The sequence below is a fragment of the Mandrillus leucophaeus genome, unplaced genomic scaffold (assembly GCF_000951045.1).
Source record: "Mandrillus leucophaeus isolate KB7577 unplaced genomic scaffold, Mleu.le_1.0 Scaffold264, whole genome shotgun sequence".
In the NCBI taxonomy this organism is placed as follows: domain Eukaryota; kingdom Metazoa; phylum Chordata; class Mammalia; order Primates; family Cercopithecidae; genus Mandrillus; species Mandrillus leucophaeus.
In genome coordinates, this window is record NW_012102743.1 from 1,916,406 (window position 1) to 1,937,448 (window position 21,043).

The window sequence follows — 21,043 nt, forward strand, 5'->3', positions numbered from 1 at the left end:
AGAGAGAAAGAGGAAGGAAGGGAAAAGAAAAGAAAACAAAACAAAACAAAAAACAAAAATACAAAAATTAGCTGGGTCTGGTGGCAGATGCCTGTAAGCCCAGCTACTCAGGAGGCTGAGGCAGATGAAACGCTTGAACAAGGGAGGTGGAAGATGCAGTGAGCCAAGATCATGCCTGAGCAGCAGAGAGAGAGAGCGTCTCAAAAACAAACAAACAAACAAACAAACAAACAAACAAACCAGTCAAGGCAGGGTTCCATGAAGTGAAATTTAAGCTGAAATATGAATGGAGGTGAGCAAGCAGAAGAGCTGAAAACTAGAGGAAAATGGAAACCATGTGTAAAAGCCTGGAGGAGGGAGAGCAGACGAAGTGAACAGAGAAGTGAGCTGGGGTCACTGGCTTTGAGAACTGGAGAGAGGGTAACTTTGGTAAAACAGAAGTCAAACTGCAAAAGGTTGATTAGTGAGACAAAGGTTAAAAAATGGAGGCAAGAAGCGTCAACTGCTATAGTCTGAGGGTGAAAGAAGATAATCTGTTTCATAATAATAGAGGCAAAATAGAAGTAGCTTAGGGAATTTTTCTGCAAGTGTTTTTCTCTCTTTTTAAAAACATTTTTAGAGTGAAAAAATTCAAACATATACAGAAGTGGGCAGAAGAACACAACGAACTCCCATATATCCATCACACAGCTTAAACCATTATCAACTCATGGCCCATCTTCTTTCATCTATATCCCCAGATTTTCTCCTTCTCATTTTATTTTGAAGTAAATCCCAGACATCATACACTTTGTCATTCACAAATATTTCTGTGCATGTCCTGAAAAGATAGGGATCTTTCTAAAAATCACACCTAAAAAACTAACAAATTCTTATCATCAACTAGTTGCTTGAAGTGAAGACAGCTTTAAAGTTAGAAGATAACAAGCCAGTAGAAATGGAAAAACCTGAAGACAGAAAAAGGGAGGATATTGGTGGAGGATGAAATGAGTAAAGACATTCAGATGCAGGAAAAAAGGAAGGCTGTTACAAAGAAAGATCTCCATGGGTAGACACAAAATCTTCCAAACCATCACATTTCACATTTCCACTCTGTGAACGTCCAAATTGAAAACAATTGCTTGTCTCCCTTAACAGAGCCACTGCCACCATCAGCTGAGGGAGAATCTGCAACTCACATCTCCCTCATCCCTCCAAGTAATAAAAATATGGAAGGCAGGAGGCCTAGGGAAAGACTAAGGGAATAAAAGAAGTCCTTCAAGTCTGGCACGGTTGCTCATGCCTATAATCCCAGTGATTTGGGTGGGAGGTGGGAGGATCACTTGAGCCTAACCTAGGAAACAGGGTGAGAGCCCCTCTACAAAACTGAAAATAAAAAAATTTAGCTGGGCACTGTGGCAGCTGCCTGTAGTCCCAGCTACATGGGAAGCTGAGGTGGGAGGACTGCTTGAGCCCAGGAGTTCAAGGTTACAGAGAGTCAGTCATGATGCCACCACTGCACTCTAGGCCGGGATAACAGAATGAAATACAGTCTCCAAAGAAAAAATGAAAAAGGAAAAGGCATTCATGGAGCACATCTTGTCATCCTTATCTTCAAGGAACTTTACAAAACTCTGCTGACTCAGTCTTTGGACCCACTTTTTATTTTAGGAACTGTCAATCTACTAGCAAAAAAAATGCATCTTTTCTATAGACTTCTGAGTAACAATTTATTCCTCTGAACTGAAAATAAATATTATGTTTCTTTAATTCCCTCCCTCCCCTTATCTTCTGGTAGGCATGGTTCTGTCAATAATTACACAACTCTTAAAGCAACAAGGCTCATGTTAGAAAGGCTTACTCACCTTGAGAGCTGCTGCATGGTGAGACATAGTCCTGCCTACCCGCTTATCACTGCTGTACTGCTGGATATCCGCAATCCACTCCTCACACTGGGCCATTATCTCAACTCTTTTCAAGTAAAAATGTTTGTGTATTACCTTGAGAAAAAGTAAGCAGGAGAACAAGCAGTGTTTACAGTCAAATTTAAAAGACACAGTAAATGACATTACAAGGAAATAAAATGTATTATAAATACATTTAAATAAATATATGTGTACTATAAATACATTTAAATTAGTATTTAGAATATTATTACAAATACATTTAAAGAAATAAATATACAGACATTGCAATGTTTTTCTGTCCATAAAACTCAATTTAATCAACTCTACAATATTAGCAGGGAAAAATGAAGCTCATGATTTGAGATGACATGTGTTGAAATATATATATATGAAATTTATGGCCTGGTGTGGTGGCTCATGCCTGTAATCCCAGCATTTTGGGAGGTCGAGGCAGGCAGATCACAAGGTCAGGAGTTCGAGACCAGCCTGGCCAATAGGGTGAAACTAAACATACAAAAATTAGCCAGGCATGGTGGTGGGCACCTGTATTGCCAGCTACTTGGGAGGCTGAGGCAGGAGACTCGCTTGAACCCAGGAGGCAGAGGTCGCAGTGAGCCAAGATCCCATCACTGCACTCCGGCCTGGGCGACAGAGCAAGACTCGAGGGGAGGGGAGGGGAGAGATTTATAGCAGAAAAGAGTGTACAATCCCGGTCAGACACTTGGAAAATTAATCCTGTTCAGAGACCACAAGACACATATGATACAATATATTCAGAAGGCAAATGCAAATAAATAAGTAACCAGGAGAAAAAGATTTTAAAAGATAACTCAAAGAACACCTAGATAAGTATATTCTAAATGCCAAAGGCATTCACACAGAAATCCCCAGAAATGGATCCCCCAGAAATGGCACTATTCTTACTTAATTGTATCTTCTGTTTAATTTATAGATAGGATTTTATTTTAGGAAGTTAAATTTCCTTATTATTACTGTGGTTTACATTTGCGACTTTTAAATTCTATCTTTGAAAAACTGAGTAAAATTTCTACCAACATACAGTAGTAAGAGTCTATTTCTGACAAATTTAAACTAGAAAACAATTATCAATTTGGAAACATTACTCTGTATTCTGGTTGAGCATTGCCCAGGGAGCATGTCTGCCCTAAAGAACAGACAATCAAACCTACAAAGGGAAAATCACTAGAAAGCTCTGGGAATGAATGTCAAACACCAATATGATCTCACCACATTTAATAGTTATTGGGTTTGAAGCCTCTGGGATACAGAAGTATGACACAGCTTTAAATGAAGAACAATGATAACAAAATCAGATGGGAGGTGAATGTACCAGAAAAATATATTTCAAAGAACAACAATAAACAAAAACAAAAAGCCCAGGGCATTCAAAGAGTAGTGAGTGGCATTTGATTAGGAAAACTGGGAAAGCATACATGGCCGACGAGTGGCGTCTTTAATGCAAGCTAGGTTCTAAAGACTGAGAAAGATGATTGTCTCAAATGATATATATTTGCTTTCTGTAAACGTCATCCCCTTCTCTGAGTTCCCTGTGTTTATCCTTCCTGAAAAAAAAATGATATGCATAAAACGAATTACTTTTTTTTTTTTTTTTTTGAGACAGAGTCTCACTCTGCTGCTCAGGCTTGAGTGTAGTGGTGCAATCTTTGCAAAAGTAACGTATCCAACTTTCTCATTCAAAGGACACTGGAATATAAATTTACTCAGTAACAGCAAAAGCCAAAGAAAAAGAAATATTCATCAGTGCCATCTGATGAAGAAGAAGGCTTCATAGTATTCATGCAGAATATCTGGATAGTTATATTAAAGATCAATTTTATGTCAGGTAAATATACCATTTTTCTCTCTAAAATGTTAACTTTCCAGCACAATTTAAGAAATTAATGATCAAGTGAAACAATTTTAAGAAAGAAAAATGTTTCTGAACACAACTACAGCAAGTTGTGATGCTAAAGTATTTTGATATGGCAGGTGAAAAGTATAATTGTATTTAGGCACACTATGGAGAGACAACTAATCATAGGCAAAGAGTTACACACACACACACATGCACACACTATAATTGTATTTAGGCACACTAGGGAGAGACAACTAATCATAGGCAAAGAGTCACTCACACACTCACACACACACACAGAGCAACATTTCAGGATGAAGTGAAAAAAACCACTTCAGTGTATTAATACAGGTTTTGGAAACTCATATCATCCAATTTTTTCCTAAAGAAAAGGAAATGTGGCCAGGCGCAGTTGCTCACGCCTGTAATTCTAACACTCTGGAAGGCCAAGGCGGGCGGATCACCTGAGGTCAGGCATTCGAGACTAGCCTGGCCAACATGGTGAAACCTGGTCCCTACTAAAAAATACAAAAAGATTAGCCAGTTGTGGTGGTGTGTGCATACAGTCCCAGCTATTTGGGAGGCTGAGGCACGAGAATCACTTGAACCGGGGAGGTGGAGGGTGCAGTGAGCCAAGATTCCGCCACTGTATTCCAGCATGGGCAACAGAGCAAAGCCTTGTCTCAAAAAAAAAAAAAAAGAAAAAAAAAGAAATGGCATTCTCCTTATATACACACATTAGTACAAGGGCAAAATTTCTATTTGCAAGACAAATTTAGAAACCATCTTCAATAAAAAAGTTTTATGAGAAATACTTCAGAAACATATTTGGAGAGTTTGCTAGTAGAATGGTAACTAATAAAAATAAAGAACAGGCCAGGAGCGGTGGCTCACGCTTGTAATCCCAGCACTTTGGGAGGCCAAGGCAGGTGGATCACCTGAGGTCAGGAGTTGGAGATCAGCCTGGCCAACATGGTGAAACCCTGTCTCTACTAAAACTACAAAAATATTAGCCAGGCATGGTGGCACCTGCCTGTAATCCCAGCTACTCGGGAGGCTGAGGCAGGAGAATCGCTTGAACTTGGGAGGTGGAGGTTGCAGTGAGCCAAGATCATGCCATTGCACCTGGGCGATGAGAACGAAACAGGACGGGACAGGAGGAAAGGAAAGCAGAGGAGAGGGAGAGGAGAGGGAGAGGAGAGGAAGAGGAGAGGAAAAGGAAAGGAAAGGAAAGGAAAAAAGTTCTCAAAAATGTAGTCAGATGTCGTTTAGAATACAGATGGTTTTATACTTCATCTGTACTATCTACTACCATTTTTTTTTTCTGAGACTCTGTCACCTAGGCTGGAGTGCAGTGATGTGAATACAGCTTACTGCAGCCTCAAACTCGTGGGGTCAGGCAAACCTCCTGCCTAGCCTACTAAGTATCTAAGACTACAGGTGCCACCATGCCCAGCTAAATTTTTTAACTTTTTGCAGAGATGGGGTCTTTCTATATTGTCTAGACTTATTAATGATCTTTGGGATTAACCCTAAAACCTAGAGATTCATATACTAGATACATATAAAAGCAAATATAATACCTAACAAACTATATTATAAAATGTCTTTTTTTTTTTTTTTTTTTTTTTACTGTTTTTTTTTTAAACTGTGTCCCAGGCCATAGAGGAATCTCAGCTCACTGCAACTTCCGCCTCCCAGGTTCAACCTCACCCCCCAAGTAACTGAGATTACAGGCACCTGCCACCAAGCCTGGCTAATTTTTCTTTTTCTTTTTCTTTAAGTAGAAACGGGTTTTCGCCATATTGGCCAGGCTGGTCTCAAACTCCTCACCTCAAGTGACCCACCTGCCTTGACCTCCCAAAGTGCTGAGATCACAGGCATGAGCCACCGTGCCCAGGCTATATTGTAAAATGTCTTTAACAAAGTATTTCACTAATTTTATTGAACATACCTCTTTAAAACATGGTGAAGGGTTTCTGATTTGTTCTAGCATTGCCCACTTAACTGTTGCTTGTCGAATGTTTCCATCATATTCTCGAGAACTCTGTGTGCCACTGGGAGTGCCTCTAGATCGTTCGTATCCCGGTTCATTAAAATAAGGCTCAGCTACTAATATAAGGGACTGGACAGACACCAACACCTAAAGAATAAAGGAAAAGAACAGCTATGATGGGACATTTTTACTATGGGTTAACTGATATCCTGCTCTATCCACAAAGACTCTTCTTTAATATGTGTTTCCACAAATTTCTATCGCAATAAAATCAATGTTTATGATTATAACCTGAAATATTTCATTATAAAAGCAAAATAAAATTAGGCACGATACAGCCATAAGTAACACTTATACATCTGTTTTTACTCTTGAATTCTTGAATAATAATAGATATGAAAAACCTATAACAATTTTTTGTTTGTAAACAACTCATACCAACATTCTGCTCCAACTATTCTTAAGGAGCATAAAGCCAGCCATGCACTTTTTTTTTTTTTTTTTTAATAAGACTGAGTTTCACTCTTGTCACCCAGGCTGGAGTGTAATGGCATGACCTTGGCTCCCTACAACCTCCGCCTCCTAGATCAAGCGATTCTCCTGTCTCAGCCTCCCGAGTAGCTGGGATTACAGGTGCCTGCCACCACACCCGACTAATTTTTGTATTTTTAGTAGAGACGGGGTTTCATCATGTTGGCCAGGCTGGTTTTGAACTCCTGACTTCAGGGGATCTGCTTGCCTCGGCCTCCCAAAGTGCTGGGATTACAGCCGTCAGCCACCGTGTCCAGCCTAGCCATGCACACTTTAACAATACTCACTTAGAAAAAAAAAGCCTGAGACCATTTTAAATTTTTATTCCAAGGAAAATTAACTGCTACAGTATCACAAAAACCTTATTAGAAATTCTCATTTTATTTTATTTCTTTGAGATGGAGTCTTGCTCTGTTGCCCAGGCTGCAGTGCAATGGTACAATCTTGGTTCATTGCATCCTCTGTCTCCTGGGTTCAAGCAATTCTCCTTCCTCAGCCTCTCAAGTAGCTGGGACTACAGGCGTGCATCGTCACCAAGCCCGGCTAATTTTTTTTTAAATTTTTAGTAGAGATGGGGTTTTGCCATGTTGGCCAGGCTGATCTCAAACTTCTGACCTCAGGTGATCCGCCCACCTTGGCCTCCCAAAGTGCTGGGATTACAGGCGTGAGCCATGGCACCCAGCCAGAAATTCTGATTGACGAGATGGTCCTATGGTTCTAAGACCACTTTCAACCCACCACTTATTTACCAGAAGGCTTGTTTCTCCAGATGTAACATATATTAAGAGAGGTGATTTCTAGCTAATACAGTATTTCCAGTTAACAGATCTATAGAAGTCAATAAAGTAACATCTTTGAAGGCAGGAAAACATCAGATATTATCTACCCAATTCATAAATGAAAAAGAACAGCAATTACACTTTGGTTAGGCACAATGATTAAACAGTCCCATAGATATGCATCTTATAAGTCAAAGTTAAAGAGAACTTTAAAAATGAGTACTCAAAAGTAACATATTTGACCCAAAACAGAAAGGGTTAAATGTGACCTGAAGTGACCATACTGATGCCAAGGTCAACTATGGGAAAAACTTTAATTCATATTATTTCTGAGACAAAGATCTCATATTTTTAATTTTTATTTATTTATTTATTTTTTTGAGACAGTGTCTTGCTTTGTTGCTCAGGTTGGAGTGCAGTGGTGCGATCTCAGCTCACTGCAACCTCTGCCTCCCGGGTTCAAGTGATTCTCCTGCCTCAGCCTCCCGAGTAGCTGGGGTTACAGGTGCCTGTGACCCCATCCCACTAATTTTTGTATTTTTAGTAGAGATGGGTTTCTCCATATTGGCCAGTCTGTTCTTGAACTCCAGGCCTCAAGTAATCTGCCTGCCTCCCAAAGTGCTGAAATTACAGGCATGAGTCACCTCGCCCAGCCAGAGATCTCACATTTACTGACACTTCTGAGATAACTTCCCAAGGCATAGCTGTTAGTTACTGTCCTCTTCCCTCTTAAATAATTGTCCTCTTCTGTTAATATAAGTAGGGTATAATTGCATTTTTGTACAAAAGCACAGAAAGAAATTAAATATCCATTACAAATTTATAAAAAAGGACTCTTATTTATTTAACCTCATCTCCTTTGATACACAGTATGGTTTTATAGATCTCAGGCAGTTAGAGTAATCTAAAAATTACTTTAGATTCACAGCCTATTTTGTTTAAAACAGCAAAGTAAAGCCCACTAAAGGAAGCATAAAATGTTTTGCAGATGCTGGGGCCTATTTGACAGCGAAAGGTGGGAGGAGGGAAAAGATCAGAAAAAAATAACTACCGGCTGGGCGCGTTGGCTAACGCCTGTAATCCTAACACTTTGGGAGGCTGAGGCAGACAGATCACTTGAGATCAGGGGCTCGAGGTCAGCCTGGTCAGCATGGTGAAACCCTGTCACTACTAAAACTACAAAAATTAGCCAGGTGTGGTGGTGCGTGTCTGTGATCTCAGCTACTCAGGAGGCTAAGGTGGAAGGATAGCTTGAACCTGAGACGCAGAGGTTGTAGTGAGCCAAGATGGTGCCCAGCCTGGGCCACAGAGTGGGACCCTGTCTCAAAAAAAAAAAAAAGAAAAGAAAAAGAAAAAAGGAAAAACAAAACAAAACTACTGTGTACTAGGCTTAGTACCTGGGTGACAAAATAATCTGTATAGCAAACCCTTGTGGCGTGAGTTTACCTATGTAACAAACCTGCAGTGGAACCCCTGAACCTAAAACAACAGTTAAACAAAAAACAGTGAGGGTTTTGTGTACCAGAAAAAAGGAACAAGAAATTACATCTGAGAAATAAATGTGGCTATAATTTATTGTCTGCTAAGAGAGAAAAATGTAAAGTTTATATTTGATAACAGGAACAACAAAAGATTCATTATCAGAGACCAATACTTCCTGCAATTAAATTCAAAAAATACTTTATGACATGGGTTATCTTACCACCGGGTGGCCCAGCAGACATTACCTTTTTGGAAGAGCATAAATGCCACTTTATTTTTCAATAGTGAACTTAGCTATTTAATAGCGATAATACACACTTTAGGAAATTTCTGGACCCCTGGATTGTCTGAACTGGACAGTCATTTTAATGCACACTACATTTTACTAAAGGCAGGAAATTAGCAGAGAAACAGTAAACCCTTGGGATGAAGGATTTCCTCTTTTAAAAAAATCTGATTTTCAGTATTATAAAATAAAACTTTAGGCTTGAGAAACAGTGTAAAATATTTGAAGTCATAGGGATCACAGTATAGTTATCTGTACATTTAGAACCTGTATTTTCATCATCTGTAAAATGGGCATCAGATCTACTTGTGTTACAGGATGAATGAAAGAATTAAATAAACTTTAAACTACAGAACAAAATCAATTCTGCACTAAAAATAATTTCTATAAGTATATTAGAGGCATGCAAAAAAGCAGCCAGCATGAATTGTCTGATCAACAGAATTTCACTTAAAAAGCTATTTGGATCAAACCAAAAAATAGTATTTATTTTACTTTTACCAGGCTAAAGTGTTTTCTTAGAATCTGAGTCGAAAATCAATTGGTAATTAACATAAAAACATATAGTATATATATTATATATATACACATATATTTACATTGATGTAATAATCATCAGTATTTGTTTTCAATCCATAATGTAGGCTCACTGATTTGAGTCAATTTGTTGATATTTTCAGAGTAAAGACTTTTATTGACAGGCCAAATTTACTCTCTCTCTCCTTTTTATTGATTGCTTTTTATTTTTTAGATAGAGTCTCCCTGTCACCCAGGCTAGAGTGGAGTGCCGTGATCTCGGCTCAATGCAACCTCCTCCTCCCGGGTTCCAGTGATTCTCCTGCCTCGGTCTCCTACTTGCTGGGATTATAAGCACACAACACCTCGTCTGGCTAATTGTACTTTGTATTTTTAGTAGAGATGGGGGTCTCACCATGTTGGTCAAGCTGGTCTCGAACTCCTGACCTCAAATGATCCACCCATCTCAGCCTCCCAAAGTGCTGTGCCAACACATCTGACCCCCTCTCCTTTTTTAGTTTCACGTTAGCATCTGCACAACCATAAGAGGCTCTCATAATCTGTTCAGGAACAGAAATCAAGAAACACAGAAAACAGTGGGCACTGCGCCTGGCCTGGTATTTTTTTTGAAGGGAGTTTTGGCTAAACTCTATTTTTGTTTTATGCCCCAACTTGAGATTTTAGATTACACAAAAGATGAGACTCCACTATGCTAACTTCTCACCTATAAGCTATTTAATACGTATTTCCTAGTAATCTATCTTTTTTTGGGTTTACTATATTCTTGGTCACTAAAAATTTTTTAAAATACTACACAGTTCTTTATTTCTTAAGTGAAAATGTCAGAGAAATTTTGTTTACTTGCAAAAAGCTTGAGGTCTGAGGATTCCACTTCTCTTCTGGTCTTCCATGCCACGTGTTTAAGATGCTTAAACAAACCTGACAAAGGAAAAAAGCGTCAACAGAACTGAAAAAAGAGTGCTTAACAGAAATGCTGCAGAGTATATAAAACTTGAGATATTTTTGTAGGATGCCTGACGAGGTGTAGTTTTTATCTTGTTTCCAGATGCGTATTCATTATGAGTATTCTGGTTAAATACTGAAAAGTTATATGCTGTAGTTTAGTATTTTGTCTTTGTAATTTACAGAAGTTATTGGAGAAAATAAACTTGTTTCATTTAAAAAATAAAGAGAGAAAAAAGAGTGCTTAAAAACAAACTGTCCTAATGAGAAGTAAAAACATAATGCTATCATGTCAAAATATCTCAGTTTTATATGTCTCCAGACAAAACCCTAAGGGTTGGTCTGTTAAAACAAATTGGCATCTTCAGATGTGATTCAAATTTGTGTGGCATTATAACTTTTTCATAATGCAAAATGGACCAGCACCTATTATGTCAACACAAATAACATTTTAATGAAAACTAAATTATTTTAAAAGGAAAATATTTTTAATTAGCACATAGTTGTACCTATTTATGGGGTATAGTGTGATATTTCAATATGTGTATACAATGTGTAATGATCAAAATAGGGTAATTATTGTATCCATCACCTCAAACCTCTCAGTGTTGGTAACATTCAACATCCTCTCTTCTGTTTGACAAAATAAAATTTTTATTTACTATAGTCACCCTACTGTGCTATACAACAGCAGAACCTATTCCTCCTATCTAGCTGTAATTCTGTATCCATTAACCAACCTCTCCCTATTCCCTCCTCTGTACCTTTCCCTCCCAGCCTTTAGTACCACTATTCCACTCTCCACGTTGATTGAGATAAATTTTTTTAGCTTCTACATGAGTGAGAACATGCAGTATTTATCCTTCAATGCTTGATGTATTTCACTTAACATAATGTCCCACCAGGGACTATGTTGCTATGAAAGGAAGGATCTCATCCTTTTCATGGCTGAATAGTATTCCACTGTGTATAAATAACCATGTTTTATTTATCCATTCACCTGTTGATGGCCGCTAAGTTGATTCTGTATCTTGGCTATTCTATACAGTGCTGCAATAAACAGCAGTGCAAATATCTCTTCAAGATTATGATTTTCTTTCCCTTGGATGTATTTTCAATAGTGGGACTGACAGATCATATGCTAGTTCTATTTTTACTAAAATAACTATTTTTAGTAAAGAAAAGTGGTACTATTCCATATTTTTGTATATTTCTTTCTAAATTCTGAAAATGCAAAACAGCTTACCAGAAGAGACCTTGATTTAATTATCTGCCTCTACATTCAACTAGTTGCAATATACTCCTTTGATTGAAGTATATGGATCAAATCTAGCCTCACACAAACAGACACCCTAAAAGAGTATTCAGGCTTCCCAGGGTTCCTCAAAATATACTTAAAGATAACGTTAGATACTTACTCACTTAGCAGGGAGAGAACTGGGGACACTTAATCTGACCTGTAACTACTCTTGTAATAAAAATAAAACTGGGCCATATCACGTGTTCTTCTGGCATATACTCTATCAACATAAAATATACTCATCAGATTTTGTAAATTTTTAACAATTTCATATAATGGCCAACAGATTTGGGTAACAGGTGGATAGGTGGTTCTTTTTTTTTTTTTAAGACAGAGTTTTGCTCTTGTAGCCCAGGCTGGAGTACAATGGCGCAATCTGAGCTCAGTAAACCTCCGCCTCCCGGGTTCAAGCACTTCTCCTCCCTCAGCCTCCTGAGTAGCTGAGATTACAGGCATGTGCCACCACGCCCAGCTAATTTTCTATTTTTAGTAGAGACGAGGTTTCTCCATGTTGGTCAGGCTGGTCTCAAACTCCCGACCTCAGGTGATCCACCCGCCTCAGCCTCCCAAAATGCTGGGATTACAGGCATGAGCTACCAAGCCCAGCATAGGTGGTTCTTGTAAATGCAGAAAGGTCTGTCTCCTTACTACTCTTTCAATGCTCTGTGAAAGCAAGAACGCAAAATACGTTAATTCATTCAACAGGTAGTTGATTAATAATTTAAAAAGAGTTGTATCTGTAAAGTCTTGTGTATTATTCAAAGTGCTGTCATACATATACCATTTGACCTTTAGTGCAAGCTTGTGCAACCCGCAGGCCACATGCAGCCCAGGACGGCTTTGAATGCAGCCCAAAACAAAATTGTTAAGTTTTAAAAAATATTATGAGATTTTTTGGCTATTTTTTTTTTTAAGCTCATTAGCTATATTGTTTGTGTTAGAGAATTTTCGTGTGGCCCAAGACAATTATTCTTCTTCCAAAGTGGCCCAGGGAAGCCAAAACATTGGACAGCCCTGCTTTAGAGCATTCTTGGGACTAACAATGGCAGATATGCATCCTCATACCTAACTGTAGATATAGGACCTAAGGTTAAATGCTAACAGTATGTAAACTTGAAAAATAAGTCCACAATTGTGTGTACCATGGAACACATAGGCAAGTATGATGGTAAAAGACTATTAATTTAAGACTCCCAAGCCCTGACCCTCTTCTCTATGCAATGAAGCCTTGAGAATTATTTTCTTAAATACATCTTAATATTTTACACTTACACTCTATTCAAGTTACAGTGTCTCAAGTAAAGTCAATGTTGCTATTTCTTCTTCCCTACTCACTTATAGAAAACCTGTTGTTTGTTCTTCCAAAGAAAGTTCTGCCTCTGGTCAAATCTTTTGCAACAAACCCAAAAAACTAATTCTAGTTTTATGATTTGAGCTAATGATAATTTGCAACCACATATCTGAGGCAGGCTGTACCTTTTGAAATTCTTCTCTTCTAGATTTTAAAACACTGAACACTCAGCACAGAATTTATCACTGAAATTCTATCAAAGTATCCAAAATACCTCTGAAAAAAGAGATTACTCTTCTAAATCTAATTTTAAAAGGTTTATGGTAATATGAGATGATTTTATTATATCTTTTGGTCAGCTTTTTTGTAAATGGGAATGCATCTTCCTACTTTTAATACAAGAAAATGTAAAAACACTTGAATATAAGGTACACCTTAAAATAAGTTCATAATAGTGTATATCATAGAACTTTACGTTAAGTCCCTGAGTAACTTCTTAAGACTGTAAGGGCTTCTTAACACTTAACTGTTTCTGCTCTTTTCAGTTTCTTCTCTTCTATTCCTTAAGCTAATCTGGATGTAGGGAAGAGAAGTACAAAGAAACCCATGCCCTCTTAGAAAGCAGGTAACTGAAACAAAATTTTTCTTCAAATTACAAAGAACCTTTGTATACAATCATTGGCATTTGAAACAAAAGACTGCAATTAAATTACCTTGCCGTCATTATAAAGGTTTGGATTGAATCGCACACTATGACCACCAGTTGTCTCCAGATTGACAAGAGGGGGTGAACTGGGATAATCTTGAGGAAAATACACATCAAACTCAAAGCAGCCATTTGCGTAAGGGGTGTCCGCCGGACCAGTTATTAGAACCTGGATATATATAAACATACAAAAGCCTACGTTAATATTCCTAAACATTGATATTTAGAAAAATACAATCCAACATAAGAACAACCTTCATTTTTGGAGATGGAGTCCCACGCTGTCACCTAGGCTGGAGGGCAGTGGCATGATCTCAGCTCACTGCAACCTCCGCCTCCTGAGTTCAAGCAATTCTCCTGCCTCAGCCTCCTGAATAGCTGGGATCACAGGCACCTGCCAACATGCCCGGTTAATTTTTGTATTTTTAGTAGAGATAGGTTTCCCCCTGTTGTCCAGGCTAGTCTCAAACTCCTAGCCTCAAGTGATCCGCTTGCCTCAGCCTCCCTAAGCGCTGGGATTACAGGCTTGAGCCACTGTGCCCGGCCGAAATAAGAACAGTTTTCTTTTTTTTGTTGAGGCAGTCTCACTCTGTGGCCCAGGCTGGAGTCCAACAGTGTGATCTCGGCTCATTACAACCTCCACCTCCCGGGTTCATGCAATTCTCCTGCCTTAGCCTCCTGAGTAGCTGGGATTACAGGCACACACTACCATGCCCAGCTAATTTTTGTATTTTCAGTAGAGATGAGGTTTCACCATATCAGCCAGGCTGTTCTCAAACTCCTGACCTCAACTGATCTGCCCACCTTGGCCTCCCAAAATGCCAGGATTACAGGCATGAGCCAGCATACCCTTTTTCTTTTCTTTTTTTTTTTTGAGATGGAGTCTCACTCTGCCGCCCAGGCTGGAGTGCAGTGGCGAGATCTCAGCTCACTGCAACCTCCGCCTCCCAGGTTCAAGTTATTCCCCAGACTCAGCCTGCCAACTACTGGGATTACAGGTGCCTGCCACCACACCCGGCTAATTTTTATATTTTTAGTAGAGACAGGGTTTCACCATGTTAGCCAGGCTGGTCTGGAACTCCTGACCTCAAGAGATCTGCCTACCTCGGCCTCCCAAAGTGCTGGGATTACAGGCATGAGCCTATCCAAAAAATCAAAAGGAGCAAGCAAACAAATAAAACTTTCTACAAGTCAATGGGCCAATAGTTTTAGCTGTGTATCTATGGAAGACAGAATGCCTAACCCATGAATTAAATCATAAATATAAAGAAAAAGAAAATTTTCTTTTTCAGGTTAAATGTTAAACATTTTCTTGATGCAGCAGACTCTTGGAATTTAAGGCCAGATTATCATGTGTTAAACATAAAAGTAGCGATTACATATTATTGTATTACCCGTAATTCACAGATCTTAGGAATTTAAAAAAACACAAATTTCCTAGAAAAGAAAGAAAATGATTAAGTTTTGAAGAGTGACACTATAAAACAGGAGAGAAGTATCTTGGACGACAAAACGGAAATCCTGTAACATTTTTTAACTGATCAGCATTAAATCCTTTGACACTGTGACCAGCTTCATACAATCTTTGCTCAAGGATGATGGCTCTTTCGATATTTTCTAAATTTTTATTTTCAACAGCAGTGTGATCCACACACTCTGAACTAACATTAGAAAAGGGCTCTTTATGGAGGCTGCAGTGAGCTGTGATCACATCACTGTACTACATACAGCGCGGGCAACAGTGAGACCCTGTCACCAAAACAAAAGGAGTGGGGTGGGGGGGCTCCTTTCACTGCAGTCTAAAATGGTCACCAAAATTTCTAGTGTTTTGTATAATTTATTTGTATAATATTTCTAATTTTGTATAAACATTTGAGTAATCAGATGAGCCAAGGAGATAAGGGAGAATGCTTCGTTATCATTATTTTTTACCTTCATGATGTCAAGTCGCTCCTCATCACAGCGTACAAACACACTAGAGGATGAAGACAGAGGCAGTGAGGTTGAAAGTGTCACAGCTTCCTGGGCAAGGCGGCGAGCTCGGGCAGCACTGTTCGCATCATTAGCATTTTTCACCTGAGACATGTAGTGGTAATTGACTTTAAATCCCAATTTCCCATCTTCATCTTCAGAAACCATTTCAAATGTATCTAAAAGGAGAAGAAAAAATAAAACCTAGAACTGGAAAAAACTGTTCCAGTTCCATAATGACAAAAATCACAAATAATCACTAGTCCTTCTCTCACCCAACTGGAGAGAACTTCCAACCATGGAAGAATAGCAGAAGTGTAAATGTTTACATAACACCTATATATTAGCACTGCCAGATGGATTAGCACTGCCAGATGGATGGACTGTTGTCTTTCACATGCTACAGGGATACATTTTAAGTTTTATAAAAAACAATCTACCAGATGCAAGAAATGGGCCCATTACTATGCCCAGTGGAAAATTTTTACATCATGTAGAGGACAGGGTCTATTAACTCAAAGATTTTTTTTAAATGATTCAATCAAAGACAATGGCTACTTGATAAAACATGCACAGCCTGTTTTAATCAATAATTTCTCTTCTGTTAATTCGTCCTATAGAATCCTGGATATGCACAAATATTTACAGGTAATGATAGCCATTGAGATGTTGCATATGATATTTAAAAACTGGAAACAACCTAAAGTTCCACTTACTGGTTAAACAAATGGCAGCCAATCATATTATGGAATATTAGGCAGTTAGTAAGTATCAAGTTGTAAAAGAATGATACTACAAAATATTTGATACATATGGTTGAAAACGCAGTTTCTTAAAAAAGCATCAACTGAAAACTTGTATGTTTTCAGACATATTTTGAAAGCCAATGGGGAGCCAACTTGATTATGTTTAAAGTCACATACTTGGAGAGTTTATGATTTTATGTAGTATGAGAGAACTCTTCTAGCTAGCTAACATTAATGAAGGGCTCTGGACATATGATTCTAAATTTCTGACAGGTAGTAACTTTAAACCAGAATCTCTCACACGTAAGGATCCATAAACACATTCATGGTCATGAAATGAAACTTTCCGGATTGAAAGAACTCGTTAAAGAATTTGTAGACATGAAATGTGACTAAACGCTTTCAAGTACAAGAACAATGCCACATATTTTTAAAAGCTATTAGCTGACATATTTTTGATGACCTAGGAAGCGGAATGAAATCTAAAGCCCAATAAAATATTTATGTCCAACAGAAACACACATACACAAACACATGTCTGCAAATTCTTTTCTGACCCTCTTCCCCTCCCCTTGAGTGTTGGCTGGACTTAATGAGTGATGGTGTACACTTTTCTGAATTCCTGACCCATGTAAAGAGTGAGATAATAAAGGTCAGATTTTTTTTTTTTTTTTTTTTTTTTTTTTTTTTTTTTGAGATGGAGTCTTGCTCTGTCACCCAGACTGGAATGTCTCAGCTCACTGCAACCTCCACCTCCCGGATTCAAATGATTCTCCTGCCTCAGCTTCCTGAGTAGCTGGGATTACAGGCACCTGCCACCACACCCAGCTAATTTTTGTATTTTTAATAGAGATGGGGTTTCATCACGTTGGCCATGCTGATCTCAAACTCCTGACCTCGTGATCCGCCCACCTTGGCCTCCTGAAGTGCAGGAGTAGAGGCGTGAGCCACCATACCCGGCCAGGTCAGTTTTTTAAAGCAAATAAGTTATAGTGGTAATTTATGTGACAATATATAATACAGAACTATTTGATAAAACAACAAACAAGCCAAAAAAACCTTGGTAATTGTTAAATACATATAAACTAAATAAAGTATTTGGTTTTAGTACTTTAATACACAAAGGAATTTTCAATAAAAAAATTCAATAAAATATTTATTATTTAAAAACCAAGTTAATATTATTACTTAGAGTGACGTTAACAGATTAGATTGCCAAGCTGAGTCAGGAAAAAGGCTCTAAAATCATTAGACACTGACCAAAACTCTAAGAAAAGTATAAATCACTTTCATATATATTATCTCTTGTGCTCTTTATGGCAAACCTGAAAGGTAAGCAGAGCTAAAGCTAAATGATTTATAATGAGGTTTCAAAGACAATAGGACAAAAATCTGTTTTCTGAATTCTAATTTAGCATTTAAAAAAATATAGTCCAAGATTTTTGGGTTGTTTCTCAAGGATGAAAAAGCAGCATAGACAGTAATAGTTAATAAAGGTCATCAAAATTTGGTATGTAAGTGTTTTCTCATAAATCAGTACCATATAAAGGTACTGATATGATCTTTTTGCCAGTTCTTACTTGTCAAGAGTTTTGGAATGGGAAAAGCTAGAACTGAACTATGTGTAACTACATTTTCTAAAAGTGAATTGCAAGGCAATCTAAAATGGCAAGAGTAACAGACTTAGTTCAAAATTCTGGGTCTTGGCTTCCTTCAGGCCAGGATGTACAGAAATGAAGAAGTAAATAAGGAAAAACATTTTCTGCCTGTTTTGTAGACACTTGGCTTTGATTTCATTTTTTCTAGGCTCTTACAGTCCTGTTGAAGTCACAGTTTATAACTAAAAATATAGACATAAATTCAAGGGGCAAAGATGATAAAAAATGTTGACATGTATGAAGTAAAATTCATGTTACAAGCAATTTTTAAAATCTTTAATTTGCTAAAACACATTTCAATAGCACTGTTAAAAAATGGAAAGTGAGATCTTAAGCAAATCAAAAACTTCATCTTACCAAACTGTAATTTCTTCATAACAGCCACATATTTTTCTTCAAGTGACTTTAATACTGACAAAGGTTTGGGTTTCATAGCCGCCTTCTTGGAGTATTCACCTAGTTTTTTTTCTGTTATTTAATATTTCAAGATAAATAACATAAGTATACATTTAAAAAAATAAAACTAAAAACAATTCACCTCTAGAGTTCGAATTTTGAATTCCAAAAAACTGTCAACTTCTTCCCAATTATCTTATTACAACCACTCTGAGAATAACAAATTTCTATTTCATAAACATAATAAAGTAACCAACATAATCATCTCAAGAAGTGAAACAATAGATAATTCAGATCACTTTCTTCAGCTAACATAGGAAAATCTCTCTCTCTCTCTCTCTCTCTCTCTCTCTCTCTATCTCCCAGGCTTGGAGTACAGTGGTGCAATCACAGCTAACTGCAACCTCAACTTCCCAGGCTAAGGTAATTCTCCCACTTCAGCCTTCCAGGTAGCCGGGACTACAGGCACATGCCACTATGCCCAGCTAATTTTTCATGTATTTTGTAGACACAGGGTTTCACCATGTTGCCCAAGCTGATCCTGAACTCCTGAGCTCAGGTTATCTACCCACTTAGTCCTCCCAAAGTGCTGGGATTAAAGGTGTGAGTCACTATGCTGGCCAAAAATACCAATTTAAGCTAAATTCTCATACACAGTCTTAATGTACTATTTTCTATCTAATACAAAGGCATTTTTCAATTTCATGAATTTCAGTGGGAAGAAATATTTATGATGTATGTTCTCAGCCTACTAAACTTAGCAATCATATATAGCAGAAATATTTTAAAATTAGACTATACATGATTGAAATCAGATAAAGAACAAAACCTAACAGAGAACAAAATTTGTAGGTAAATGAACTTGCTTTAAAATCATTAACATAAAGCAAAAAGAGAAAGGCAGTTTTCAGTAAGTGAATGAAACATCTTTAAATCAAATGAAAAGTGGCATAATAGGAAAAGTTTTGTACCTTGATTTGCTTGCCGCAAACTGGTGGTGGCTGCATAAACTATCTCAGCAGTCTTTTGGATGTCTGGTACCAAAAGAGTAAGTCCTTCTGGTTCTTGATCAGATGCATCTGGTTTTACTCCTGTTTTAACATTTTCCCTTTTAGATCTGAATTTTTTTTAATATGGAAAGAAATGCAAGGAAAAATAAGATTTTACGACTAAAACACCTTCATAAATCAGTAATAGTGGCAAAATATAGAAATGAGAGTGTGCATTTGTCACACACATGATCTGTATTAACTTGCTTTTGAAGCCATTGGTTAATAAAGTTATGGGTAGGTTTTCCCTTCTAACATAAAATCAGACAAGAGACAGACATTATACAAATGTCATCCTGTATAAGACCCAGATACCTGATTTAGAGACACACTTTTAAAAACACATCTAATTATAAATATTGAGAGAGAGAAATCACTTATATACTTAAAATATTTGAGAATTAAAGGACCACAAGCAGTTTTTAAATTTTAATACTATTTGTATTTCACTCAGAATTAAATTTCTAAGGAAAAAAAAACTATTTTAGAGTAAAATGTAGGTTCATTACTGCGTGTCTTAATACAATGTGTTTCTATACACTGCATCTTTTAATGAAATACTAAGTTTTAGGGCATATTCATTTTAAAGATATTATTCTGTCATTTCCTGTCAGGATCTAAAATGTACCCAATTTCATTTCAAATTGTTATCACAATAGGATGTATTACAGCAAAGTTTAAGAATATAGGACATTAAATTTTTATTTAAATTTTCTAGATAAATGTACTAGTAGTTTAATACAAGAGTCACCGAACACAACTAAACATTATTTCCTTTTCTCTATTCCAACTCTCAGCACATTATTCACATAATAAACATCTTTACACTACTGCTTAGAACTTTAAAAATCTACATCTTTATAATTCCTTAAATAGATCATTTGAAACAAACTAAAATCATATATAAGTGTTAAAAATATTTATGCTGAGGTATGATCTAAACTACACATCGCTTATTTTTTTAGTTGTATACCTACCTAAAAAGGGACTTGGTCATTATATTAAAATACGATCTCACAAAGTGGTCATGGAGCCTTAGAAAACTATAAAAAGGATAACAGACAGTAGAAGAATCCTTAACAAATAGGCTGGGCACGGTGGCTCACGCCTGTAATCCCAACACTTTGGGAGGCCGAGGCGGGTGGATCACCTGAGGCTGGGAGTTCAAGACCACCCTGAACAACATGGAGAAACCCAATCTCTACCAAAAACGCAAAATTAGCTGGGCATGGTGGTGCATGCCTGTAATCCCAGCTACTCAGGAGGCTGAGGCAGGAGAATCACTTGAACCCAGGAGGCGGAGGTTGCAGTGAGCCGAGATAGATCGCGCCACTGCACTCCAGCCTGGGTGACAGAGCAAGACTCTGTCTCAAAAAACAAAAACAAAAACCCCCTAAAAACATATCACCTCAAAAGAACTCTCTTAAAATCAAGAGGGCAAAAATAAAATAAAATAAAATTAGGAGGGCATCTCTCTTGGGACACTTATGGTAGAAATATTACAGTCCAATCTCTTTCTCCTTTCCTTTTTCTGTGACCATTAGGTGCCTCAAGTTTTTCCCCAGTTTTGGTAAAAGGCAGTAGAGATGGCTGTAATCTTGAAAACCTCAG

The 21,043-nt window shown here is 37.6% G+C and overlaps 1 protein-coding gene across 1 annotated transcript in view; it reads right to left on the bottom strand.

The window, feature by feature from the left end:
* Positions 1-21,043, bottom strand: part of BIRC6 (baculoviral IAP repeat containing 6) — a 269,615-nt gene that overhangs the window by 12,871 nt on the left and 235,701 nt on the right. The window contains exons 68-74 of the mRNA XM_011984254.1: positions 19,355-19,500; positions 18,345-18,455; positions 15,545-15,762; positions 13,620-13,781; positions 10,214-10,291; positions 5,717-5,905; positions 1,845-1,979 (exon numbers count right to left, since the gene is read on the bottom strand). Coding sequence (XP_011839644.1) covers positions 1,845-1,979; positions 5,717-5,905; positions 10,214-10,291; positions 13,620-13,781; positions 15,545-15,762; positions 18,345-18,455; positions 19,355-19,500 — 1,039 coding nt within the window. The remainder of the gene's footprint in view (positions 1-1,844; positions 1,980-5,716; positions 5,906-10,213; positions 10,292-13,619; positions 13,782-15,544; positions 15,763-18,344; positions 18,456-19,354; positions 19,501-21,043) is intronic.